This window comes from Phytophthora parasitica, assembly GCF_000247585.1.
Source record: "Phytophthora parasitica INRA-310 unplaced genomic scaffold supercont2.2, whole genome shotgun sequence".
Classification (NCBI taxonomy): domain Eukaryota; phylum Oomycota; class Peronosporomycetes; order Peronosporales; family Peronosporaceae; genus Phytophthora; species Phytophthora nicotianae.
Genome location: NW_008648988.1, coordinates 232,654 through 252,325, shown reverse-complemented (window position 1 = coordinate 252,325; position 19,672 = coordinate 232,654). Strand labels below are relative to the sequence as shown.

The 19,672-nt window shown below is 51.4% G+C and overlaps 8 protein-coding genes across 9 annotated transcripts; 3 read left to right on the top strand and 5 right to left on the bottom strand.

Moving 5' to 3' along the window:
• Nucleotides 1–56: 56 nt before the first annotated feature.
• Nucleotides 57–2,624, bottom strand: PPTG_02149 (hypothetical protein; the record flags this gene model as incomplete). The annotated part of the gene is made up of 4 exons (XM_008893154.1): nt 57–1,646; nt 1,710–2,039; nt 2,108–2,251; nt 2,328–2,624. The coding sequence occupies 4 exons, from the start codon at nt 2,622–2,624 to the stop codon at nt 57–59; spliced, it is 2,361 nt and encodes a 786-aa protein (XP_008891402.1).
• A 425-nt stretch (nt 2,625–3,049) lies between these two features.
• Nucleotides 3,050–5,886, bottom strand: PPTG_02148 (hypothetical protein). Its single transcript, XM_008893153.1, has one exon. The coding sequence runs from the start codon at nt 5,830–5,832 to the stop codon at nt 3,937–3,939; it is 1,896 nt and encodes a 631-aa protein (XP_008891401.1). The 5' UTR covers nt 5,833–5,886; the 3' UTR covers nt 3,050–3,936.
• Nucleotides 5,887–6,414: 528 nt separating this feature from the next.
• On the top strand, nt 6,415–8,603 carry PPTG_02147 (hypothetical protein). The gene has a single exon (XM_008893152.1). The coding sequence runs from the start codon at nt 6,616–6,618 to the stop codon at nt 8,464–8,466; it is 1,851 nt and encodes a 616-aa protein (XP_008891400.1). The 5' UTR covers nt 6,415–6,615; the 3' UTR covers nt 8,467–8,603.
• Nucleotides 8,521–10,232, bottom strand: PPTG_02146 (hypothetical protein; the record flags this gene model as incomplete). Its single annotated transcript, XM_008893151.1, has 5 exons — nt 8,521–8,673; nt 8,757–9,423; nt 9,498–9,724; nt 9,798–9,986; nt 10,065–10,232. 5 exons carry the CDS (start codon nt 10,230–10,232, stop codon nt 8,608–8,610), a joined length of 1,317 nt encoding a protein of 438 aa, XP_008891399.1. The 3' UTR covers nt 8,521–8,607.
• A 516-nt stretch (nt 10,233–10,748) lies between these two features.
• On the top strand, nt 10,749–11,565 carry PPTG_02145 (hypothetical protein). Its single transcript, XM_008893150.1, has one exon. The coding sequence runs from the start codon at nt 10,859–10,861 to the stop codon at nt 11,438–11,440; it is 582 nt and encodes a 193-aa protein (XP_008891398.1). The 5' UTR covers nt 10,749–10,858; the 3' UTR covers nt 11,441–11,565.
• PPTG_02144 (hypothetical protein) lies at nt 11,469–13,420 on the bottom strand (the record flags this gene model as incomplete). The annotated part of the gene is made up of 1 exon (XM_008893149.1): nt 11,469–13,420. The coding sequence occupies one exon, from the start codon at nt 13,418–13,420 to the stop codon at nt 11,558–11,560; it is 1,863 nt and encodes a 620-aa protein (XP_008891397.1). The 3' UTR covers nt 11,469–11,557.
• Nucleotides 13,421–13,599: 179 nt separating this feature from the next.
• PPTG_02143 lies at nt 13,600–18,304 on the top strand. 2 transcript variants are annotated; one of them, XM_008893147.1, is made up of 2 exons: nt 13,600–13,646; nt 13,818–18,304. In XM_008893147.1, exon 2 carries the CDS (start codon nt 13,836–13,838, stop codon nt 18,168–18,170), a length of 4,335 nt encoding a protein of 1,444 aa, XP_008891395.1. In that variant the 5' UTR covers nt 13,600–13,646; nt 13,818–13,835; the 3' UTR covers nt 18,171–18,304. The 2 variants fall into 2 exon arrangements, with proteins under 2 accessions (XP_008891395.1, XP_008891396.1); XM_008893148.1 differs by having other exon boundaries at nt 13,610–13,646; nt 13,821–18,304.
• Nucleotides 18,207–19,615, bottom strand: PPTG_02142 (hypothetical protein). The gene has a single exon (XM_008893146.1). It carries the CDS (start codon nt 19,586–19,588, stop codon nt 18,290–18,292), a length of 1,299 nt encoding a protein of 432 aa, XP_008891394.1. The 5' UTR covers nt 19,589–19,615; the 3' UTR covers nt 18,207–18,289.
• Nucleotides 19,616–19,672: the final 57 nt, after the last annotated feature.

Genomic DNA, 19,672 nt, shown 5'->3' with positions numbered 1-19,672 from the left:
CATAGCTCGTACGCACTTATTAAGAATTTCTTTTTTTAAAAAAATATTTAATCTTTTTAAACACTCTTTACTTGGTTTGCGTCAGCTTTCTCCAACGCGTCGGCTAGAATCCGTGCCGCTGCAACCAGAGCACGCACACTGACTTGATGGTGTTGTGTCGACAAAACATCTTCCATACTGCTCTCACTGCAGACTGTGAGATCGTCATCGTCATGTTCAAGATCGAAAGAGCAGAGCGCTCGCATAATAGTAGCACGATCCGTCTCGCTGCCCGCCTCACTAAAGCTGTTCAGATCGGACTCTTGCACAATAGCATCCAGAAGCTTTTGTCTAGAGTACGTCGCCTTCACCTGACGACTTCGTGTTGTACGCTCAAAGTCTTCCGACACAACTGGTACATACGAAGACTCGTGTGCAGCGAAGCCGTCGTCCTCATTTCGGAGCACTATCATGTCCAAATTCTCCCAAGTCTGCGGAAGGTACTTATTTCCCGGGTTCAGTACAGTTTCTTCCGCACCGCGAACTTGATATCCACACAAAATATCCCCCTGAACCATCGCGCGTTTGGCTAATTGCCAAAACGAAACCTGCTCGTTCGGTTCACAGTAGCGAGCTGAAGCTTCTACCTCGAAGAAGGCACCTTGGGGTCCTAATAATTCGTCTAGAATCACTCGAACATCGCGGCTTTCAGAGATCATAGCGAGGATACAACTGACCAGTTCGTTCGACTGGATAAACTCCGATAATGTCAATATGGTAGCACTTGTGGAGATCGTACGTTGCGTTCGAGGGTCCAGGATTTCGCTGATGCACTTGCAGTAACCAGGAGCGCCCTGGATGACACTATTCCGACTGGAACTACGCGCTTGTAAGTCACGGATGAGGAGTAAAGAAGCCAAAGAATGCGAATCTGAGTGCATGATATCCAATTCTCGAGATTGGTCCGATAGAATCATGATCGATGTGAACGAGTGCCACGGAAGCTTCTCCAGTTGTCGGCGGATAGCGGTGTTCCCCACATAATGAACAAGCTTGATGTTCTTCAAATTTTCCACTGTCAACCCTCCTTCAAGTAGCAGTTTGTTACGTAAATGAATTGGTTCTTCGCAGATAATGTGCAATTCAGTGCCAGGCTCCACAACTGCGTCAAGTAACTGGATCATATCTCGCACGTCTCGACGCCAGCCACACATTAAAATACGCTCTTTCGCAGGTAATTTTACGGGTTGTGGTGGCACTTTTCCCACCTCAATCGAGACTGGAGGACATGCCTTGTACGTGTCGTCATCTTCTGCTAGAACCAAAATCTGGTCGCCTTTTTCTAAAATTAAATCTGAATTCGGACAGATGAATACCTCACCATTCTTACGTTTGATTCCAATCGGTATCGCGTTAGGGAAACGCTCGGTGAGACCACCAAACGGTACGCCGATGCATTCGGGCCACTCTTTAAAGTAGAACTCGTTGCCTTCAAAGCCAAGTAGAGAGGAATAAACCCGAGCGAGTCCAGGAGATCGAGCAGACATGAGCACCAGCCGACCGATGATGTCGTGTGATACGAGGATCTCAACTTCTTTGCCTCCAACAAGTCGAACCAACGGATCATTGTCAATGTCGCGTAACTCGGCTACGATATGACCTGTCAGCTGCACAAGCAGATAAAATCTTTAGCCAATTATTTTGCATTGATAATAAGCATTTGTATATACCTCAGGAAGAGTCTTTAGACTGAGAACAGTACGAAGCACCGCCGCGTCAGATCGGTCGGCATCACCTGTAGAGTTTGCCATGATGATAATACTCTTGGCTCGGTGTGCAGAAACTTTCAGTAGATCAACCGATAGTAGCGGTGTTCCCGTGCGAAAGATAATGCGGGTTCCTCGCAGCTCTTCTTTCCGTATCTGAGACTCGAGCTCGGCTTCTAACTCTTCCTTATCCCTTTCAGCGAGCACAACAATGACACCGCCGCGTTCACTTGCGTTCGCAAGACAGATCTGTCGAATCAAAGACACCGACTTCTCTGTCCAGCCGAGAAGAAGCTAACATATCAAACGCTAGGTTAGCTCTTTCGGCATATTTATGATCCTCTTCGAAACTTTTCACGTACGGTGTGCTTCTCCTCAGCAACGATGGACTTGCCTTTCTTCAGTGTATCCAATTTATCCCGAATTCCATCAACGACGAAACCCATGACCACGGAGAAGTAGAGAATACCCACTAGCGTCGTCAGGACCCCAACAATTCGAAGACCCTGGTGCAGTAATAAATACAAACGCGTTAGCTGAAAAATTTAGTTAGAAGCGCGAAAGTCTAGTACGTATACGGACATCCTGGGCTAGGGACGTATGAGAGCCTGTGTCTGCCATGTATGTCCAGGAATCCCACACAGTCTCTCCAAACTCTCTCGATGGTTGCACTGTCTTGAGAAGTATCCCACCAAGCACGATCAATACTAATCCTACAACCGATAGAGTAAAGATCTGCCCTCTGCGAGTGGAAATGTACTGATCCACTTCGTACGTGACCTTCTCGAGTTTTGTTATCTGCTTGGATGGTACTCTGATGTTTGCAATCGCTCGATTCTGCTTCGCAAGCAGCTCTGCCTTAGTTAACGGCGTCGCCATCAGCGAATGCATCGACACAGCTGTAGCAAGTCTCGAGGCGGTTCGTTGACGTACTGATAAACGCCTTCTAACGGGCTTATCAGTTGCAGTCGCATCGAAGCTAACGCGTGCTGAAGGATTGGGATCCTGGGGTACTGGAGCTTCAGATAATCTTTCACGAAAGCTACGTTGCTCTGTCGTTGGGAAGTCTGCGACGGCTTCTGGGTTTTCCTGGCTTTCACCACAGTTTTGTCCTAGAGCAACGTCTTGCGGTCCTGTCATCTTCGCGCTTGTGGTATCCAACGGAATGATCTTCCTGGTGGTCATGTGATAGATGACTGGGATATCTCAAACTCGACGATCAATACAAGAACTGAGAGTGTGACACTCACTTCAGATCAAACGAGAATAGTTCTACAGCCACTGCAACGACTCCATCCTTGTCTTCTCCATCATAGATGTCTTATCGCGAGAACTTGATGTATTGTCAAACCATGTTTTTGATGCCGATCCTGCTATTTTTGAGACGCTGTCTTCAGTTACTAGTAGTATATTTCACTATAATTGGAATCGGATCTGCTGTGGTCGAACTTGTTGCTGAATTACTGATACCTCAGCGATCAAGGAAGTATACTTCGTTGCCATGGTGTATACCTCACAGGATCTGAACATCAGCCACATTCGGTGCAGATCTGTACATCCTCAATCTTCAACCACTCAAAACCTGAAGCAAGGGAAAAAGCTTAATTCTGAGTGGATTTGGCCGAATCGTGAGTGCTACATCACAAAAAGCGGGATTCTGAGTGGGTGTTGGTACCAAGTTTAGTCGCCGGGGCATCTTATAAGCCAGAAAATCGAGTACACAGTAGTGGAAATATGAATGAACTACTAAGACGGGGAGTTTTCGAGTTGTTACTGGGCAACCAATCTGCTTTTGCACATCAATTTGCGAGCTCCCCTGTTTAGAAGATGGATCGACTTGTTTTCGTGAGCACACGCATTTAGTGATTCGATATTTGCGTTGGGCGATCTCTGGGAGCTAAGAGTTGAAGTTGCTGTTTAGTGGAAGCGTTAAACTCAAACAAGTTGTCAGCTACAGCCAATCCACTTAGAATTCATCTTCTTGGCACTCAGGATTAATCCGCACCCATATACTAGACGTTCCTCGAGATGCGTGACATCGACGAGACAGCATGCTCTAGGGACAACAAAGTGTTGAAGCATGGCCACTAGTGATTTCCGTGATCCCTGTGGAATTATCCAATTTCTTGTCTGGATTCCCAAATACGATTTACTCCCGAATCGGGAACGGATACGCATCGAACTGTCTGTTCTACATGTCAATCGTCCAGTAGCCGTCGAGATATGCCAAGATATGCGACCGATTATGGTACCGTGCGGCATCGTACAGAATTCTCAATTCGTGTACTCCGTCGGCAACCAAGTGTGTGAGCAGCCAATGCAATATCTCAATACGATCTCTCGAGATGGCCGCAAGAGCTGCGTGTATCGGCAGCTCCTCGATTTCTAGGCTGCTCTCTGCGCGAAGCCACTCCAGCGTTTCAAAGCCCCCTCTTGCAGCGGCTGCATTCAATGCACGCACTGTGCAGCCTTCCTGACGATGTACCTGTAAGAAGCGCATGACTGCCATATGACCGTTTTTGGCGGCTTCATCCATGGCGTCCGAACTGCAGCCTTCCTGACGATTATTATGTAGCCACCGCACCACTTCAAGGTGGCCATTACCAGCAGCTTTGTCCATTGCACGGTAAGTACACCCTTCAGTACGGTTTGTGTGTAGGAACTTGACAATATCCAAGTGACCGTACTCGGCCGCTCCATCCATAGCACTGGTCGAGCACCCTTCATTTCGATTCAAATGTAGCCACTTTACCATTTCCAAATGACCATTTCGAGCTGCGGAGTCCATTGCGCGTCTCGAACATCCTTCACTGCGATGTCGATGAAGCCATTCGACAATAGCTAGATGATTATTTTCTGCCGCTCCGTCCATTGCTGTATTGGTACACCCCTCCGATCGATTGGCATGCAAGAATTGGACAATATCGAAGTGCCCGTGGGTCGCAGCAGCGTTCATAGCTGCAACAGTACAGCCCTCGGTCCGATTCTCATGTAGCCATTTAAGCATTTCAAAGTGGCCACGCTTCGCGACTTCATTCATAGTAAGACGTGAACATCCTTCACTACGGTTAACATGTAGCCATTTCACAATATCAAGATGGTTTTCCTGAGCTGCCCAGTCCATCGCATTGTACGTACAGCCTTCAGTACAGTTCTCATGAAGGAACTGCACAATCGCCAAGTGTCCTCCTTTCGCAGCCATGTTCATCGCTTGCTGTGTGCATCCTTCAGTTCGATGGTCGTGCAGCCATTTTACTATTTCCAAATGGCCATTCCAAGCTGCTCTATTCATCGCGTCCATCGTACACCCTTCATCACGGTGCTCATGGAGCCATTTAACCACCTCCAAGTGGCCATTACTCGCGGCACCGTTCATCGCTCTCGACGTCGCTCGGCAACTGCATCGGTTGCTCTCAAGCTTCGCCTCCTTCCACTCGTTATGTAAAAACTCGACCACATCTAAGAACCCTCCTGCCGCCGCTTCATCTAGAGCTCTAGACTCAATATCCTCCTCCACATGTGTCCGTAGCCACTTGACAACCCCCAGGTGACCTCCTCTAGCCGTAGCTTGGTGCAGATGCGTCTCCGTCAAGTCACCGGTATCCTGTGTCCCCCTAGCGTCCAACAGCCACTGTACCACCGACAAATGCCCATTCTCGACAGCAGCAGCCACGCTCTTTAGGGAGTAAAAATCATATTCTTTATAACAAGGTAGAAGCTTACGGAGACGTGGTTGGAGCCAGCAGAGAACTTCTCCATGGCCATTGGAGGCCGCCTGCATAATTATCGTCTCATCGATCACAGCGTGGGGATAGTGGGTAGATAATATCTCCAGAATATCTAGATAGTTGTTCGCGGCTGCACTCCGCATCGCAGCGCGGGTTTCAGCCATTACATTGAGGTTGGAAGTGTTTAAAGTGGTTAACAAACGTCGCACAAGGTGAACGAAGCCCCGCTCAGCGGCGCGGGCCAGTGACCAACGCGTAGATACGTCCAGGTACTGGGACACGAGCTGCGGGACGTGGGAAAGCGCATCAATGCGCGGGTGAGCCAGGCAAACCACGCGCGCAGACGTCAGCGTCGACATGATCAAGAACACCGGAAAATCGGATCAATAAGCGCCGTGATTATGGTGCCATACTGAAACCAAATTGTTTTCTGGCAACTCACCAACTCGCCCGCGTCACCGCCAAATCCATGTTCAACATGGAAAATAAAAATAGTACGGACACCTAATTCGTATAAGACACACCACGATAACGAGGTGACCGAAGAGCGGCGTTATGGTGAACTCGTTAATTTTTGTGGACACTTCATCTTGCCGTAGTTGTCAATTGCCTTTGTAGATGGTGTATAAACGGAGTTTCAATGAGTACGTGCTTCACTCCATGCGCCTCATGCCAATTCAAAAACTCGATAAGTCAAATTATTTTCTCAGTTGACGATGAAAGAGTTTATTTATTCCAGTAGAGATCACTGCTAACTAACTAACCGCCGATAATACAACTCATCCTTCCATGTCGAGCGCCTGCATTCATTCTTGCCATGCATGTTGATGGGACGTGAGATGAGTAAATCAAGGCATACACACGCAGACATCATCAATCTCGCGCAAACCGCGCAAATGTTTGCCGAAAATGGACTCAAAACTCCTCCAGGTCTAATTAATCTCTTCTCATTGATTGGCTTTATCACCTGGGACCTATAAATTAGCTGCTTCTATGTTCTTCAAGCGACACAAATTCCACGTACGTCATTTATCAGGTGCAACGTGTCCGCTCATTACCAAAAAAGAAGCCGGAAGCTCAAGTCTCCGTAAAGAAGACTAGACGCACCATCAATCTGTTGGAAGATCCTTCGCTTCGCCACAATGTTTAGCATTCGCGGCCTCGTGCGCGCCATCTTCGACGAGCAGCGGCAGCCCACACCGTCGCCTCGTTCTCGACGCAAAATGCGAGATGACGACGCCAAACGCCTACGCTCACAGTCGCTAGTAAATGGCGCCGAGAGCGAGCCCATGTACGTCCCCAAGAGCTTTGAGGGCGAATACAACGTGTGTTTCCGTCGCAAGCCGCTGGGCGTGGGGCTCGTGCCCAGCTCGCAGCTCTACGGCTCATGGGAAGTGAGCTCCGTGCAAGAGTCGGAGGGCGACGACGCGCCGATCGACAAGATGGGCATCACCAAGGGCGACGTGCTGATCGCCATCAACTTTAGCTGCAGCAAGGCGCAGCTACCGCGTGCCAGACTGGCTGCTTACCTACGCAAGTGCTCGTGTCCCATCGTCATGACGTTGAGAAACCCGGAAATCTACGGGTCTTATGACTCGCGAGCCATGTCGACCGCCATGTATCCAGCCTCAGTGGACTACCATCTCCACGGCTACTCCAGTAAAGTAGTAGCTAGAGCGTCGTCCATGCAGTGGCGACGTTCACTGGAGCACGACTTGGCTCTCAATGCCAAGGAGGCAAAGAACGAGAAGTCTCGACAACTGGCCCAAGCGCTAGTGAGCAAAGACATGGATACTATCCATGAAGCTCCCCCAGCTGGCATCGCTGGAGCGTTGGAGATCCGGGAGATCGACACTGCTGTAAGTGGACTAGAAGAGAAAGAAGTGGGACTCAGTATGTCCGAACTGGGCGAGTTTGACGTCACATTCCACGAGACTCCGCTGCATCTATCGCTGGCACCGTCTACGAGACTCTATGGGTCAGTGGAAGTGTACGATCCTAAACACCATGCACCCACAGTACAAGTAGGGGACGTGATAATGGCAGTCAATGGCTACTCGTCGATGTCGCGTCTCCCGTCCGACGACGTTATCGACGCCATTACCGAGTTACAAGCTCCAGTCACGCTACGTTTCCGCCGTCCAGTGGCGTACCGCAAATACCTGGCAACATTCTTCCAAACGAAGAGGAAAGAGCTCTCGTCCGAGTCTATCGCACGCGCCATGTTCCCGCCGACACCTGAGTACAAGAAGAAAACACCTAAGCACGAGCCCAAGAGAATCATTCAGCCAGGAACACTCGTCTCGCAAAGCTTCATTGAGCCTGAAACATCAGACTTATCACCGAAGAAAGTTTCAACCCCTGTCAACAAAAATGAAGAGCGACTGAGAGAGTTCAAAGCCTTCGCAGCGAAAATCGGAGCACTGGATCAGTTTAAACTGTGGTCTGGAGGTGAAGGTCCGAATGGAGGGAGGCCATTAGTCGGACATAGGTCGGCGTTCCTGACTGAGAAGCACATGCAATTCCTGTGGAAGAACTTGCCCAATTATCTGACGTGCAATCAGATGGAGCTCATCTACTCGACTCGAGTGCACGGCTGGAGCTTCCTGAGCTTCTTCGATCGCCTTCAGAACAAAGGACCGACAATCTTGGTGATTCAGGACGAGAACGACAACATTTTCGGTGCGTTCTGTCCGGCGTCGTGGAAGCGCTCGAAGGCGTTCTTTGGCAACGGGAGGACTTTCGTGTTCTCTCTGAGTCCGCACATGAACGCGTACATGTGGTCGGGCATTGACAGCTCGTTCATGTACACACAGCGTGATGCCATCTTCGTTGGCGGTGGCAACAAGGGCATTGCGTTGTGTCTCCAGCTGGACGACCGACGCGGATTCACGCATGCCTGTACGACATTCGACTCACCTCCTCTGGTCGACTACCAAAGCTTCCGCGCTGAGACTGTCGAGGTCTGGGGATTCCATGGACTGAAGGTGTAAGGTCTCGATCATGGACAGCAAGCAAAACACCCTGAATCATGACGTCGTAGGTATGTGTACAATGGTTTTTATTTTATCCTAGCTGAATACTTAAGTAATTATCTCTTATCAAGTCCTTCATCTTGCGTTCTTCACAAGCTATTAGGCTCCAAACCCACCAGTTCGAACCTGATCTTGCATTGAAGTAGTTGGAGACTGTCTCAAACCCTGCAGAGAAAGAATCAGAGAAACAAGCCGTTAGTATCTTAGATGAAGGCTCAATGGGTGACCACGCTGAAGGCTGGCGGTACCTGAGGTGTAGTAGGAGACTTGTCGACTGTGAGAACGTCCGGCTTTGGCACGGCACGACTGGTTTGTGAAGTTGACGGTGCCCTAGCGCGTGTCGGTGAGTTCGGAGCCACTCGATTGTTGACTAGCAGGCCACTCTCAATGGCTTGCCACGGTGTCAACGCTGCGTGTGTTCTTGGATGAACGAGATGCTTGGCATCTCGACCCGCGTACGGCTGGTTGGAGAGCACGTCATATCCATGAGCGTGGCTTTCAGTGTGGCGTTCGTGGGCGAAGCGATTGAGCCGTAGATCCGTGTCCCGAGCTTGTTGGGTCTCGCCGACTTGGCGCATTCTCGTTTCGAATGCCGTCTTCTTAATCTTATTCAGTGTACGCTGGTCTTTGTTGTTTATGGTGGCCAGCTTATCAGGGTTGATGACTTCCTGGTTAAGGATGTTGTAGACCCGACCTTCAGAGAACTGCTCGCGCGGAGGCAGTACTAGCACTCGATCTTTACCGTGAATTTGCTGCTCCTCTTGTCTGCGTTGGAGAAACTCCTTTTCACGTTCCTCGTCCACGAACGTGATGCGGATCGGGTCGAATGTACGGGTCTTGAAGTACTTTTGAGCTGCTATCCGTTTGGCTTCTGCTGTTTCTTGGTTGAACCGGGAGTCGTGGCGATCATGGTACCTGTTCAAGTACAAGTTCAAGTGGAAAAAGCTTAGCTCCAAAAAATTCAACCGCGATACAGGATGCGTGCGTACTTGTTGGTGAGGATGTTGAACTCCCGGCGAGGTTTATGAGAAGGTGAGCCACGAGTGGTTGGTGGAGAAGCACTTGTTCCGTTGTATGTAACGATGTCATAGTCAGCAGCACTGTTCTTCCGATACGGCTGAGCCACCGGTTGCTTGTCCGTTGGGTCTTTCGCTCCAGGGTACATTGGCTCGTTGCTGATCATATGAAAGCGCTGAATCGTTCGGAGCTGCTTCGCCTGGAAGATAAAAGCAAAGTAGCAGTGAGTACTAAAATCTTCCGTCAACGAAAAAAACTATACAATTCAATACCCGTCCTTTTTCGAGGTTGCGCTTGAGCTCCATGCTCTCGCGTTGCTGGAGTCCCAACTCTTTATCTTCGTCCCGGAATCGCCCAAGAACAGCATCGTATTCTCGCTCCTCGCGTGATTTTGCATAACGCGTCACGTACTTGACAGGTTGTTGCTGCTCCGGTTGCCACGGCAGAACGGATTTTGCTGCCTACAATCGATCATCACAGTCGATTCAGCATCCCTTCTCGTAACGATCACCAAAATTCAAGTGTGTAGTCACACGTACGTGGTAATTTTGCACATCTTCCGCCCACGTTTTGGCGTACGTGACGTGATTGTTACTGAGACTGCCAGTCACGTGTTGGCGCCCCTCGCTCCAACCACGTCTAGATTCGTTTGCCGGCGCTGGAGATGATGAACGACGATGCGTTTCCGATCGCACAACATTGGCCATTTCAGTGCGAACGCGCCAAAAAGACTGGGAATATGAGCTGCTAGTGTCGAAGTAAATACAGAGAAATAAAGCGGATCAAATAGGAACAAAGTCTGATCCCGTTAACTTCGGCCCGAAATAGATGTGTCAAAACGCGTTCGAGTTACTTCAACCATTGTTTTACATTATTGTCAGCATTGCTAGAACTGCGCAATTGTTCGGGAGCTGTTGATGGCATTTTTCGGCGTTAATGGAAATCGCCTGCAAGTGTAAAGCGTTTATGGCGAACGTCCCGCCGTTTTGGAGCCATTTCTTCGAAAGCGACATATTGTTCGGACGCAAGAGCCGGCGCTAAAGAAACCTTCACACACAATGGGCTCCGGTGTCCGAATATCAAGTCGCGCGTGGCGGAAAATTCACCTGGAGCTCGCATAGCATACTAAAACTTATATGCGGAGACGATCCCACTTCAAGCAGAGTAGCTCCGCACCCTCTAGCCGACTTGAGGCGCGAACTCGATAAGCTTGTCATTCGGCAATTTGCTCGGTCGGACACACTGCTCCAGCCTCGGCTCAACTGTTCGGTCACTTGCCGCGTCTGCGCCTACGCTTCCAACACTATCGCTAACCAACCGTCGCTGCCAAGCAATGACCATCACAGAGTCAACGCGTCGTCAGCTTTTCCAGAAGGCGAACCGGTTGCAAGTGATCCGCATGGACCAGATGCGCCACGCTGCCCCACGACAGACCAAGACGCCAACATCGTCTTCACCCATTGCGCTCGGCACGTGGACAGTCGAGGAGCACGGTTTGTTCCTTGAGGCTCTGGATTTGTACCCATCCGGCCCGTGGAAGCGCGTTGCCCAGCACATCGTCACTCGCACACCGCGCCAGGTCATGACGCATGCGCAAAAGTACAGACAACGACTACAGCGTCGTACAGCTACACCCGACGTTAAACCAACCGAGGCGCACCAGGCCGAGATGCAGACTAGTAAAGTGCTGTCGGTGGTGGTGTCGCCCATGGTGATGCAGCCAGCTGGTGCGACTGGCGAGATGCAAGTTGAAGCTAACATCTGTATGCTTCCCGAGCCGTACACGGACGGCGTCGTACAGCCCCCACTCATTGACGTGGACTTGGATTTCCTCTTTCAGCTAGCCACTGACCCCATGTTCGACAGCGTGGACATGACCCTACCGCACGCTGACCTAGAGCCCCTGCAGTTCTAGCTCCCTTTGCGTAAATGTTTCATTTTTATCGTAGTAGATTGAACTCATTAATGTAAAAAAAAATATTCGTGAGTCTTGTACAAATTTGCACCATACACTTAAAAAAAATAAAGACACTTAACCTCCAAGCAACCACTGGTCCAGGAGATACGCCAAAATGTGCACACGACCATAATACTGGGCTGTGCCGCAGAGATCTTCCTTACTGGCTAATGCACCAGCATAATTTTCTCGAAGCCAGTGCAATACTTCCACGTGGTCATGTGCAACAGCAAAAAGAGACGCTTGTGCACTGCACTCTGCGCGAGGATATTTACGAAGCCACTCCAACATTTCGAGATCGCCGCGAGCTGCAGCAGCGTCCATCGCGCGCGTTGTGCACCCTTCACTGCGTTTGTTATGAAGAAATTGCACCACGTCCAAATGTCCATTCGCTGCCGCCCCATCCAAAGCTGTTGTCGTACATCCTTCTGTACGGTTTTCATGCAGCCACTTCACAGTAGCGAGATGTCCATTCCTTGCCGCTGCGTTCATTGCGTACGTCGTACTTCCTTCTCTACGACTGGCGTGTAAGAACTTGACAATGCCCAGATGACCCCCTTCAGCAGCGCCGTCCATCGCGTCGGTAGTGCAGCCTTCTGCACGATGTTCGTTTAGCCATTGCACCATTCGTAAATGACCATTCCTCGCAGCACGGTCCATCGCTCGCACGGAACATCCTTCGTCCCGGTTGTCATGAAGCCACTGCACGATATCTTGTCGATTATGCTCTGCAGCTCCGTCCATTGCAGCGACTGTACACCCTTCGAGTCGATGGGAATGCAGAAAACTAACCACATCAAGGTGAGACAGAGTAGCAGCACCATCCATTGCCATTCTATTGCACCCCTCCGAGCGATTCGAATGGAGCCATTGGACCATGCTCAGATGACCGTGTTTGGCCGCTTCATTGATTGCATGCCGAGAGCAGCCTTCGGTGCGGTTGTCATGCAAGAACTGCACGATATCCAGATGGTTCCCCAAAGCAGCCCAATCCATGGCGTTATATGTACAGCCTTCACTGCGATGTTCATGTAAAAACTTCACGATGCTTAGGTGACCTCCTCTTGCCGCGCCATTCATCGCTTGAGCCGAGCATCCTTCACTCCTGTTCTCATGCAACCACTGAACTACGTCCAAGTGTCCATTACGTGCTGCGCCGTCAAGGGCGTCAGTGGTGCATCCTTCACTCCTATTCTCATGGAGCCACTTGACGACGTCCAAGTATCCGTTAACAGCAGCTCCTGTCATGGCCATTGTTGTACATTTACTCTTGCCGCCGTTCCGTCCACCTCTTTCATGCAAGAATCGTACTACATCCACATACCCACAAGCTGCAGCCTCATCCATCGCTCGAGGTAGAACAATGCACCCGGAGTGGTCATACAGCCACTCTACCACTTCCAACTGCCCATTCCTCGCCGCTTGGTGCAGTGGAGCAGCCGAGCATTCTCCCCCTCTCGCATGCACAAGCCACTTAACAACTTCCAATTGACCTTCACCAGCGGCCAACGCAATTGTATCGGAGGAGTACAGCAGTTTACACAAGTCCTCCACACCATTGCATACCATTTTCATACTGTTGTGCATCCACTCGAGCAGATCCAAGTGCCCGTTCATCGCAGCTTGCTTAACCGCTATCTCATCCAGAACCGCCTGCGGATACCAGTCTGTCAGCATGCAGAGTATTTTCATTTGCCCTCCGTCTGCTGCTACTCGAACAGATCTTCGAATCGCCGCCAGCCGGGCCAAATAGTGACCCGTATCCGCTCGAAGAAGACGCTGTACGAGGTGCAGGAAGCCACGTTCGACCGCCTGCAACACTGTCCACCTAGCGGAAGTATCGATGTAGGCCGAGAGTAGCCGAGCCACATGGTCCAACGCCTCAATCTGCTCATGCGAGCGACACACGACCAAGACAGCAGTGAGAACTTCTTCCATCTGCCCCGAAGACGATCGAATCGATTGTGGTGGTGCAACCCACGGAACGTCACGTTCAACATGCATTGAAGTTCGCGTCACGTCGGATTGGCCGAAAATATATCGGATTTATCAGGGGAATCAATGTCATTATCCAGAGGAGTGACATTTGTTGCTAGCCACGTGTGAAATGCGCACATTCCGCATTCGACTAGTGCAGGTGAAGCGCGTCGCCCGTCAACGTTAGGTATGTGTGGGAGAGCCATTATTTCACTTTTCAAGCTGCAGCAGCCTCTTCCCTACGTGTAGGGGCTTCTATATCAGCAAATGTCACCTCCCAACCCGATGTAGACGCCTCGCAACCAACCACCAAAGTCAATTGATCCACTCACACTGTGTGCTTTGCCTATCTTACCAGAAGAGCGAAAAACCAACCATGGGGAAGCCCGACGCGCCCCCGCAATGGACGGGCAAGTCCATCCGCAAGCTATCGCTGCACAGACGTCGTGTGAATCCTATGAATCTAGGCTATGGCTTGGAGCACATTCCCTTCCTGTTCCTCTACGCATACTCACTGTATCATTGCTTCCTGACTGCCGGCGAGCCTTACGCTCAGGCCATGAAGGAGCTAGAGGAACAAGGATTGACCATCCCTGGCTCCGTGGACGTCACTACCCCTGGGGAGGACGGAGGCCTAGCCGCCGCGATGTTGTCCCAGGGAAGCGTGCGTGAGGCTGCACCAGCCGTCCCCACGATCAACTACACGGCCATGTTGGAGCAGGAGAGGGAAGGGCCTCCGCTTCCCAACCCTTTCCTGCCTGGTATCGTGCCTCTGCTCTACCTACTAGGCACAGTCATGACCCACGGCCTCATGCTGCTGTTCCAGATCTGGTCTGTGCGTGTCAAGGCGTTCATCAAGTACACACCCGTGACTTCTCTAGACGAAGCGACGTTCGTGATGGTGGTGCCACGCTCCTTCAAGGGCAAGAGCAGCATCGTCGAGATCATTCGTTCCAAGCACGCTGATGGATCTTCCGCTGGACGCCCGTACTTCCTGTTCCAGAAGCACAAATACGTTGCTGAAGAAGAAGCAGGTGACAAGGGTGGCGTGTTGTTCCGTAAGCTAAAGGCGCCGACTACTGAAGTGGTCAAGTTCTACCTGGAGTCCCGTGGTCTGAGCTCTGAGCGTGAGATCGAGGCCCAGCTGGATCTGTACGGCAAGAACGAATTCAGTATTCCTCAACCTAACTTCGTCGACATGTTCAAGCAGCAGTTACTGGAGCCGCTTACTGTGTTCCAGATCTTCAGTGTGTGCCTCTATATGCTGGATGAGTACTGGCAGTACTCGCTGTTCACGCTCGGAATGATCCTCATGTTCGAGGGTGTCACTGTTATGAGTCGTCTCAAGAACCTTCAGACATTGCGTGGTATGGGCAACAAAGCACGTGAGATCTATGTGTACCGCGAGAAGACGTGGAAGAAATTGGACTCGGACCTGCTGGTGCCTGGTGATGTCATTTCAGTGAAGCGTGAGACGGACGGTGATCATGACAACATGGTGCCATGTGACTGTTTGTTGCTGGACGGCTCTGCTGTGCTGAACGAGGCTACGTTGACGGGCGAGAGTGTTCCACAGATGAAGGAGGCTATTGGCACGAAGATGAGCCCCGAAGACCTTGCAGAGCAACTTGACATGAAGTCTGGACACAAAGTGCACGTGCTGTTTGGCGGAACTACCGTGATGCAGGCAGATTCATCAAGTGAAGGCTCTGGAACTACTTCGATTCAGAAAATTCCTCATGCACCTGATGAGGGCTGCACTGCGTACGTACTACGCACGGGTTTCAGCTCCTCGCAGGGTAAACTGGTGCGCATGATCGAGTTCTCGAGCGGCAAGGTCACGGGAAGTTCGTGGGATGCTTATGGTCTTGCGTTCTTGCTGCTAATTTTCGCTTTGCTCTCGTCGGGCTATGTGCTGCGCCACGGTATTGCGCAGAAGGGAAAGATCACGTTTGAGCTGCTTCTGCGTTGTGTGCTTATTATCACTAGTGTGATTCCAGCTGAACTGCCGATGCAGACAGCGATGGCGGTGAACTCGGCTCTGCTGAACTTGGTGAAGTTGTCGATCTTCTGTACCGAGCCGTTCCGTATCTCGCTGGCTGGCAAGGTGGACATTTGTCTGTTCGATAAGACGGGCACGTTGACTACGGACCAGCTCACTGCCGTTGGTGTCGTGTGCGAGGACACCACGACGCCCACCCCTGCTGCTCCGAAAGACAATGTCCTCGGTCATGTACCGATGATTGCAGCTAACTTGGACGCTACGTTGGTCCTTGCTGGTTGCCAGTCGCTGGTACAGATTGACGGTAAAATGGTCGGTGATCCGGTGGAAGAAGCTTCGATTCGAGCCATCGACTTCTCCTACGATGCTGCAACTCGTCATTGTCAGGCGAAGAAGGACCTCGAGCGTGCGAGCGAGCGTCGCTGGGGACAGGGAACCAACCAGAAGGATGTGTTCGTGCAGATCATGCACCGCAACCATTTTGCGTCCAAGCTGCAGCGAATGAGTGTGATTGCCAAGGTGCATTTGGGCGACAAAGGAGTGCGTGTGCGATCACTGGTGAAAGGAAGTCCAGAGGCTGTCGCGAAGCTGATGCGTCCGGAGACCATTCCGGCGTGGTTCTGGCCTACGTACCAAAACCTCGCACGTCGTGGAATGCGTGTGCTTGCGCTCGCATACAAGGACATTAACGGTCGTCCGTCGGAGGCTGAAGTGGCTCAGCAGCCTCGCTCCTGGGCTGAAAGTGACTTGCATTTCGCTGGTTTTGCGGTGTTCCAGTGTCTCGTTCGTAAGGATAGCGGTGATATCCTGAAGGTGCTGAAGGACAGCTCGCACCAGGTTTCGATGATCACGGGAGACGCTACTCTGACGGCTGTGCACGTGTCCAAGGAGGTCGGCATTATCACTCGTCCAGCGTTGATCCTAAGCGAGAGTTCGTCGCCTAGTGACCCTCTCAAATGGACGAGCGCTGACGATGACTCGGTGCTGGCGCCGTACAAAAGTGGTGACATTAAGATCCTGGTGAAGAAGTACGACCTGTGTGTGAACGGCAAGACTCTTGTTGCTGCCGGAGAAGTGGACGATGTGATCTGGAAGAACCTCAACCACATTCGTGTGTACGCTCGCATGACGCCGGAGCTTAAGGAGAAGGTGCTGACGTTACTAAAGACGCACGGTCACCACACCCTTATGTGTGGTGACGGTGGTAACGATGTGGGTGCCTTAAAGCAGGCACACATTGGTGTGGCTCTGTTGGGCGGATTCGGATCAGCGAATGCCGACAAGAGTGTGACTGGGTTGGCGAAGTACCAGAAGGGAAACGTGGCTACCGTCAGCACTCGGGAGGACCTAATGAAGCTGCATGTGTCGGCACTGAAGAAGCTTCTGGCGCAGCAGAATGTGAATACTGCGCATTGCAAGGTGAAGCAGGACTATGTGGAGCTCATTCTGAGCGAGCAGAAGAAGAAAGCGATCGAGACGATCAAGAAGAAGCAGCAGGCATTGGCTAAGAAGAACCCGAAGCTCAAGGTCCTCACTAAAGAAGAGCAGATGGCTGAAATGAAGAGGAAGCAGGAAGAACTCGAAGCCGACGTGCGTGCGCGCCAGGCTCGTGGTGAATCGTTTGCGCGTATGAAGGCTATTGCTGCATTTGCCAAGCGTGAGGCTGAAGAGAAGAAGAAACTGCAGATGGAGCGCACCGGCTCCAAGGGCTTTGCGAACTTTGCCAACAACGCTGCTATGGCGCAGTACATGGACGACTTTGACGACGGCGAGGTGCCGATGGTGAAGCTTGGAGATGCGTCGATCGCTTCGCCTTTCACTTCGCGTGCTCCATCTATCAAGGGCTGTGTCGACATCATTCGTCAGGGCCGCTGTGCGCTTGTGACGACAATGCAAATGTATCAGATCCTGGCTGTCAACTGTCTGATCAGCTCGTATTCGCTGTCTGTGCTGTATCTCGACAAGGTCAAGTGGGCCAACTCGCAGATGATGGCGCTCGGTATGATCTCCACCGTTGCCAGTATCACACTGAGTCGTGCCACTCCACTCGACAAGCTGTCTCCTGTGCGTCCGCTGACGTCCATTTTCCAGCCAGCGCTGTTCGTCAGTCTTGCTGGTCAGTTCGCGCTGCACTTGGGCTGTATGATCTACCTCACGAACCTGGCGAAGGAATACACACCGGAAGGTGACGTCGCGCACTCGAAGCCTGGTGAGTTCCAGCCGAACGTCATGAGTACCGTTATCTTCCTTATCAACGGCGTGCAGACGGTGAGTGTGTGTGCTGTGAACTACAAGGGCCGACCGTTTATGAAGCCCATGACGGAGAACCCGGGTCTGTTGTACTCATTGGGCATCAGTATCGTCGGCGTCTTCCTGCTCTGCACGGAGCGGATGCCCATGTTCAACAAGGTGCTGCAGATTGTGCCCATGCCGGACCCGCGCTTCACGCGTATCCTCACTGGACTGCTTACTCTTGAAGTGCTTGGTGCCTTCGCATGGGACCAGTTCTGTCTGCTCGTGTTTGCACCCAAGATCTTCATGGCTTCGATGCGTGCTCTAACGTTCAAGGATGTTCGTCAGCTCTTCAAGATGACAGTCGTGTCGCTGATCATCATCTACATCCTGGCCAACATCGACTACGAAGAAATTGAGCGCCAGCAACAGCTTCTAGAGGAACAGCGTCTCGCCGCCGAGGAGATCAGTAGCTAAAGAAAGATACCCACGTTACGGCGTAATGGGAAGCAATTAGAAACAGCATTTCTATCTCTGATCTCTATTTCTTTGATTAGAGGGTGCAAGAATGCTGTAAACTCTAACGAGCCCGTAACTTACTGCTTGGCTGTACTTACATCCCGTGCCTGGTGGCCCGACCAGTGCAACAATTGACACAACGGCGTGGGTGTGAACTGGGTAGGGCGATGGTACCATAAGGCAAAGTAGCCATTTTCAAGCGCTGCCACCACTCGTGCGAGAGCAAACGCTCCTGCTGCAGCGTTATGCTGTCCGTTCTTGTACACTGGATCGTCAATTACAAGCTGAGGCATGAGAGGTAAACCATTTGCGATTGACAAGTGAGCTGCTAGAGGGTATGCGCCAAAAGCCTCCGGCTTGAGCGACAGTCCGGTGGTGTAGTAGTCGAACAACGTGCCGTAGTACTCCAAGAAGTCCAGCAGCAGCTGTCCAAGTTTTCTCGCCTCCTCATCTTTTGGTGTTTCGTCTGCATCGTCGCTATCGTCCTCTTGATGTCTCTGCATTTCCATCATGAACACCGCTAGTAGCGTGACTGCGTACGAGCTCAATCCTCCGGTAAACGCACTATTTAGTGCCTTTTCCCTTAAGAACTGCCTCAGTACCATCAATAAAGGCTTCAATCTCGGCAGATCACTCACATATTCACGCACGAGCTTGCTGGCCTCCATTCCGTGACTAGTCTGTACGTTCTCGATCGAGACATCCACTCTAAGTAGCGCCGAGTTCTCTCCCTCCTTCTGACTACCACGGCGTAAAATCACCTTAGCCACAGGGACTTTGGCGCCCCTCACGACATCCACGCGTTGTACCCAGCTCTTTTGCGGTCGCAGTTGTCTTGCCAATTGCTCGAGCTCTTTAACTCCATCCGGGATGAATTGAGTAGGAACGTCTCGGTCTTCGGAGTTGGATAACCCCATAACCACTACATCAACGTCACTGGACGGCAGCCACAGACCCGTGGAATATGAGCCAAAGCACGTGACTGAAGCGTGCGGCCAGATCTTGCGCACACTTTCGGTGATATGCGCAATGGCAGCATCGATATGTTGCCGAGCTTCATCTACCACGCGCTGCGTGTAGACGCAATAGCGCATCATCTCCTGGCCAACACGGAGGGCTACGGGTCGCGTAGCGTCGTTGAGATCTCGCAGCACAGCGGCATCTTCCGAGTTGGTGGACGGCAAAGTGGGCAGCCACGGCGGCAGACGACGCAGACGACTGCGACTGATGGCCGCCACACGCGTAGCCTCCTGCTCTCGAGCCAACGCATCGCGCTCCGCTTCGGCCGCGATCTTCCGCCGATTAAGGCGAGCCTTCTTACGCTCGAGCTTGCTTCGCCCCGAAGAGGACGACGATCCCCCACCGGGCTCCTGCATTATCTTGCTTTGTTTTTGTGGTTTGGGCAATTGTCAGCCTTATTGTCGACTTTGTGTGTTTTTGTCGACACTATTTGTTTGATT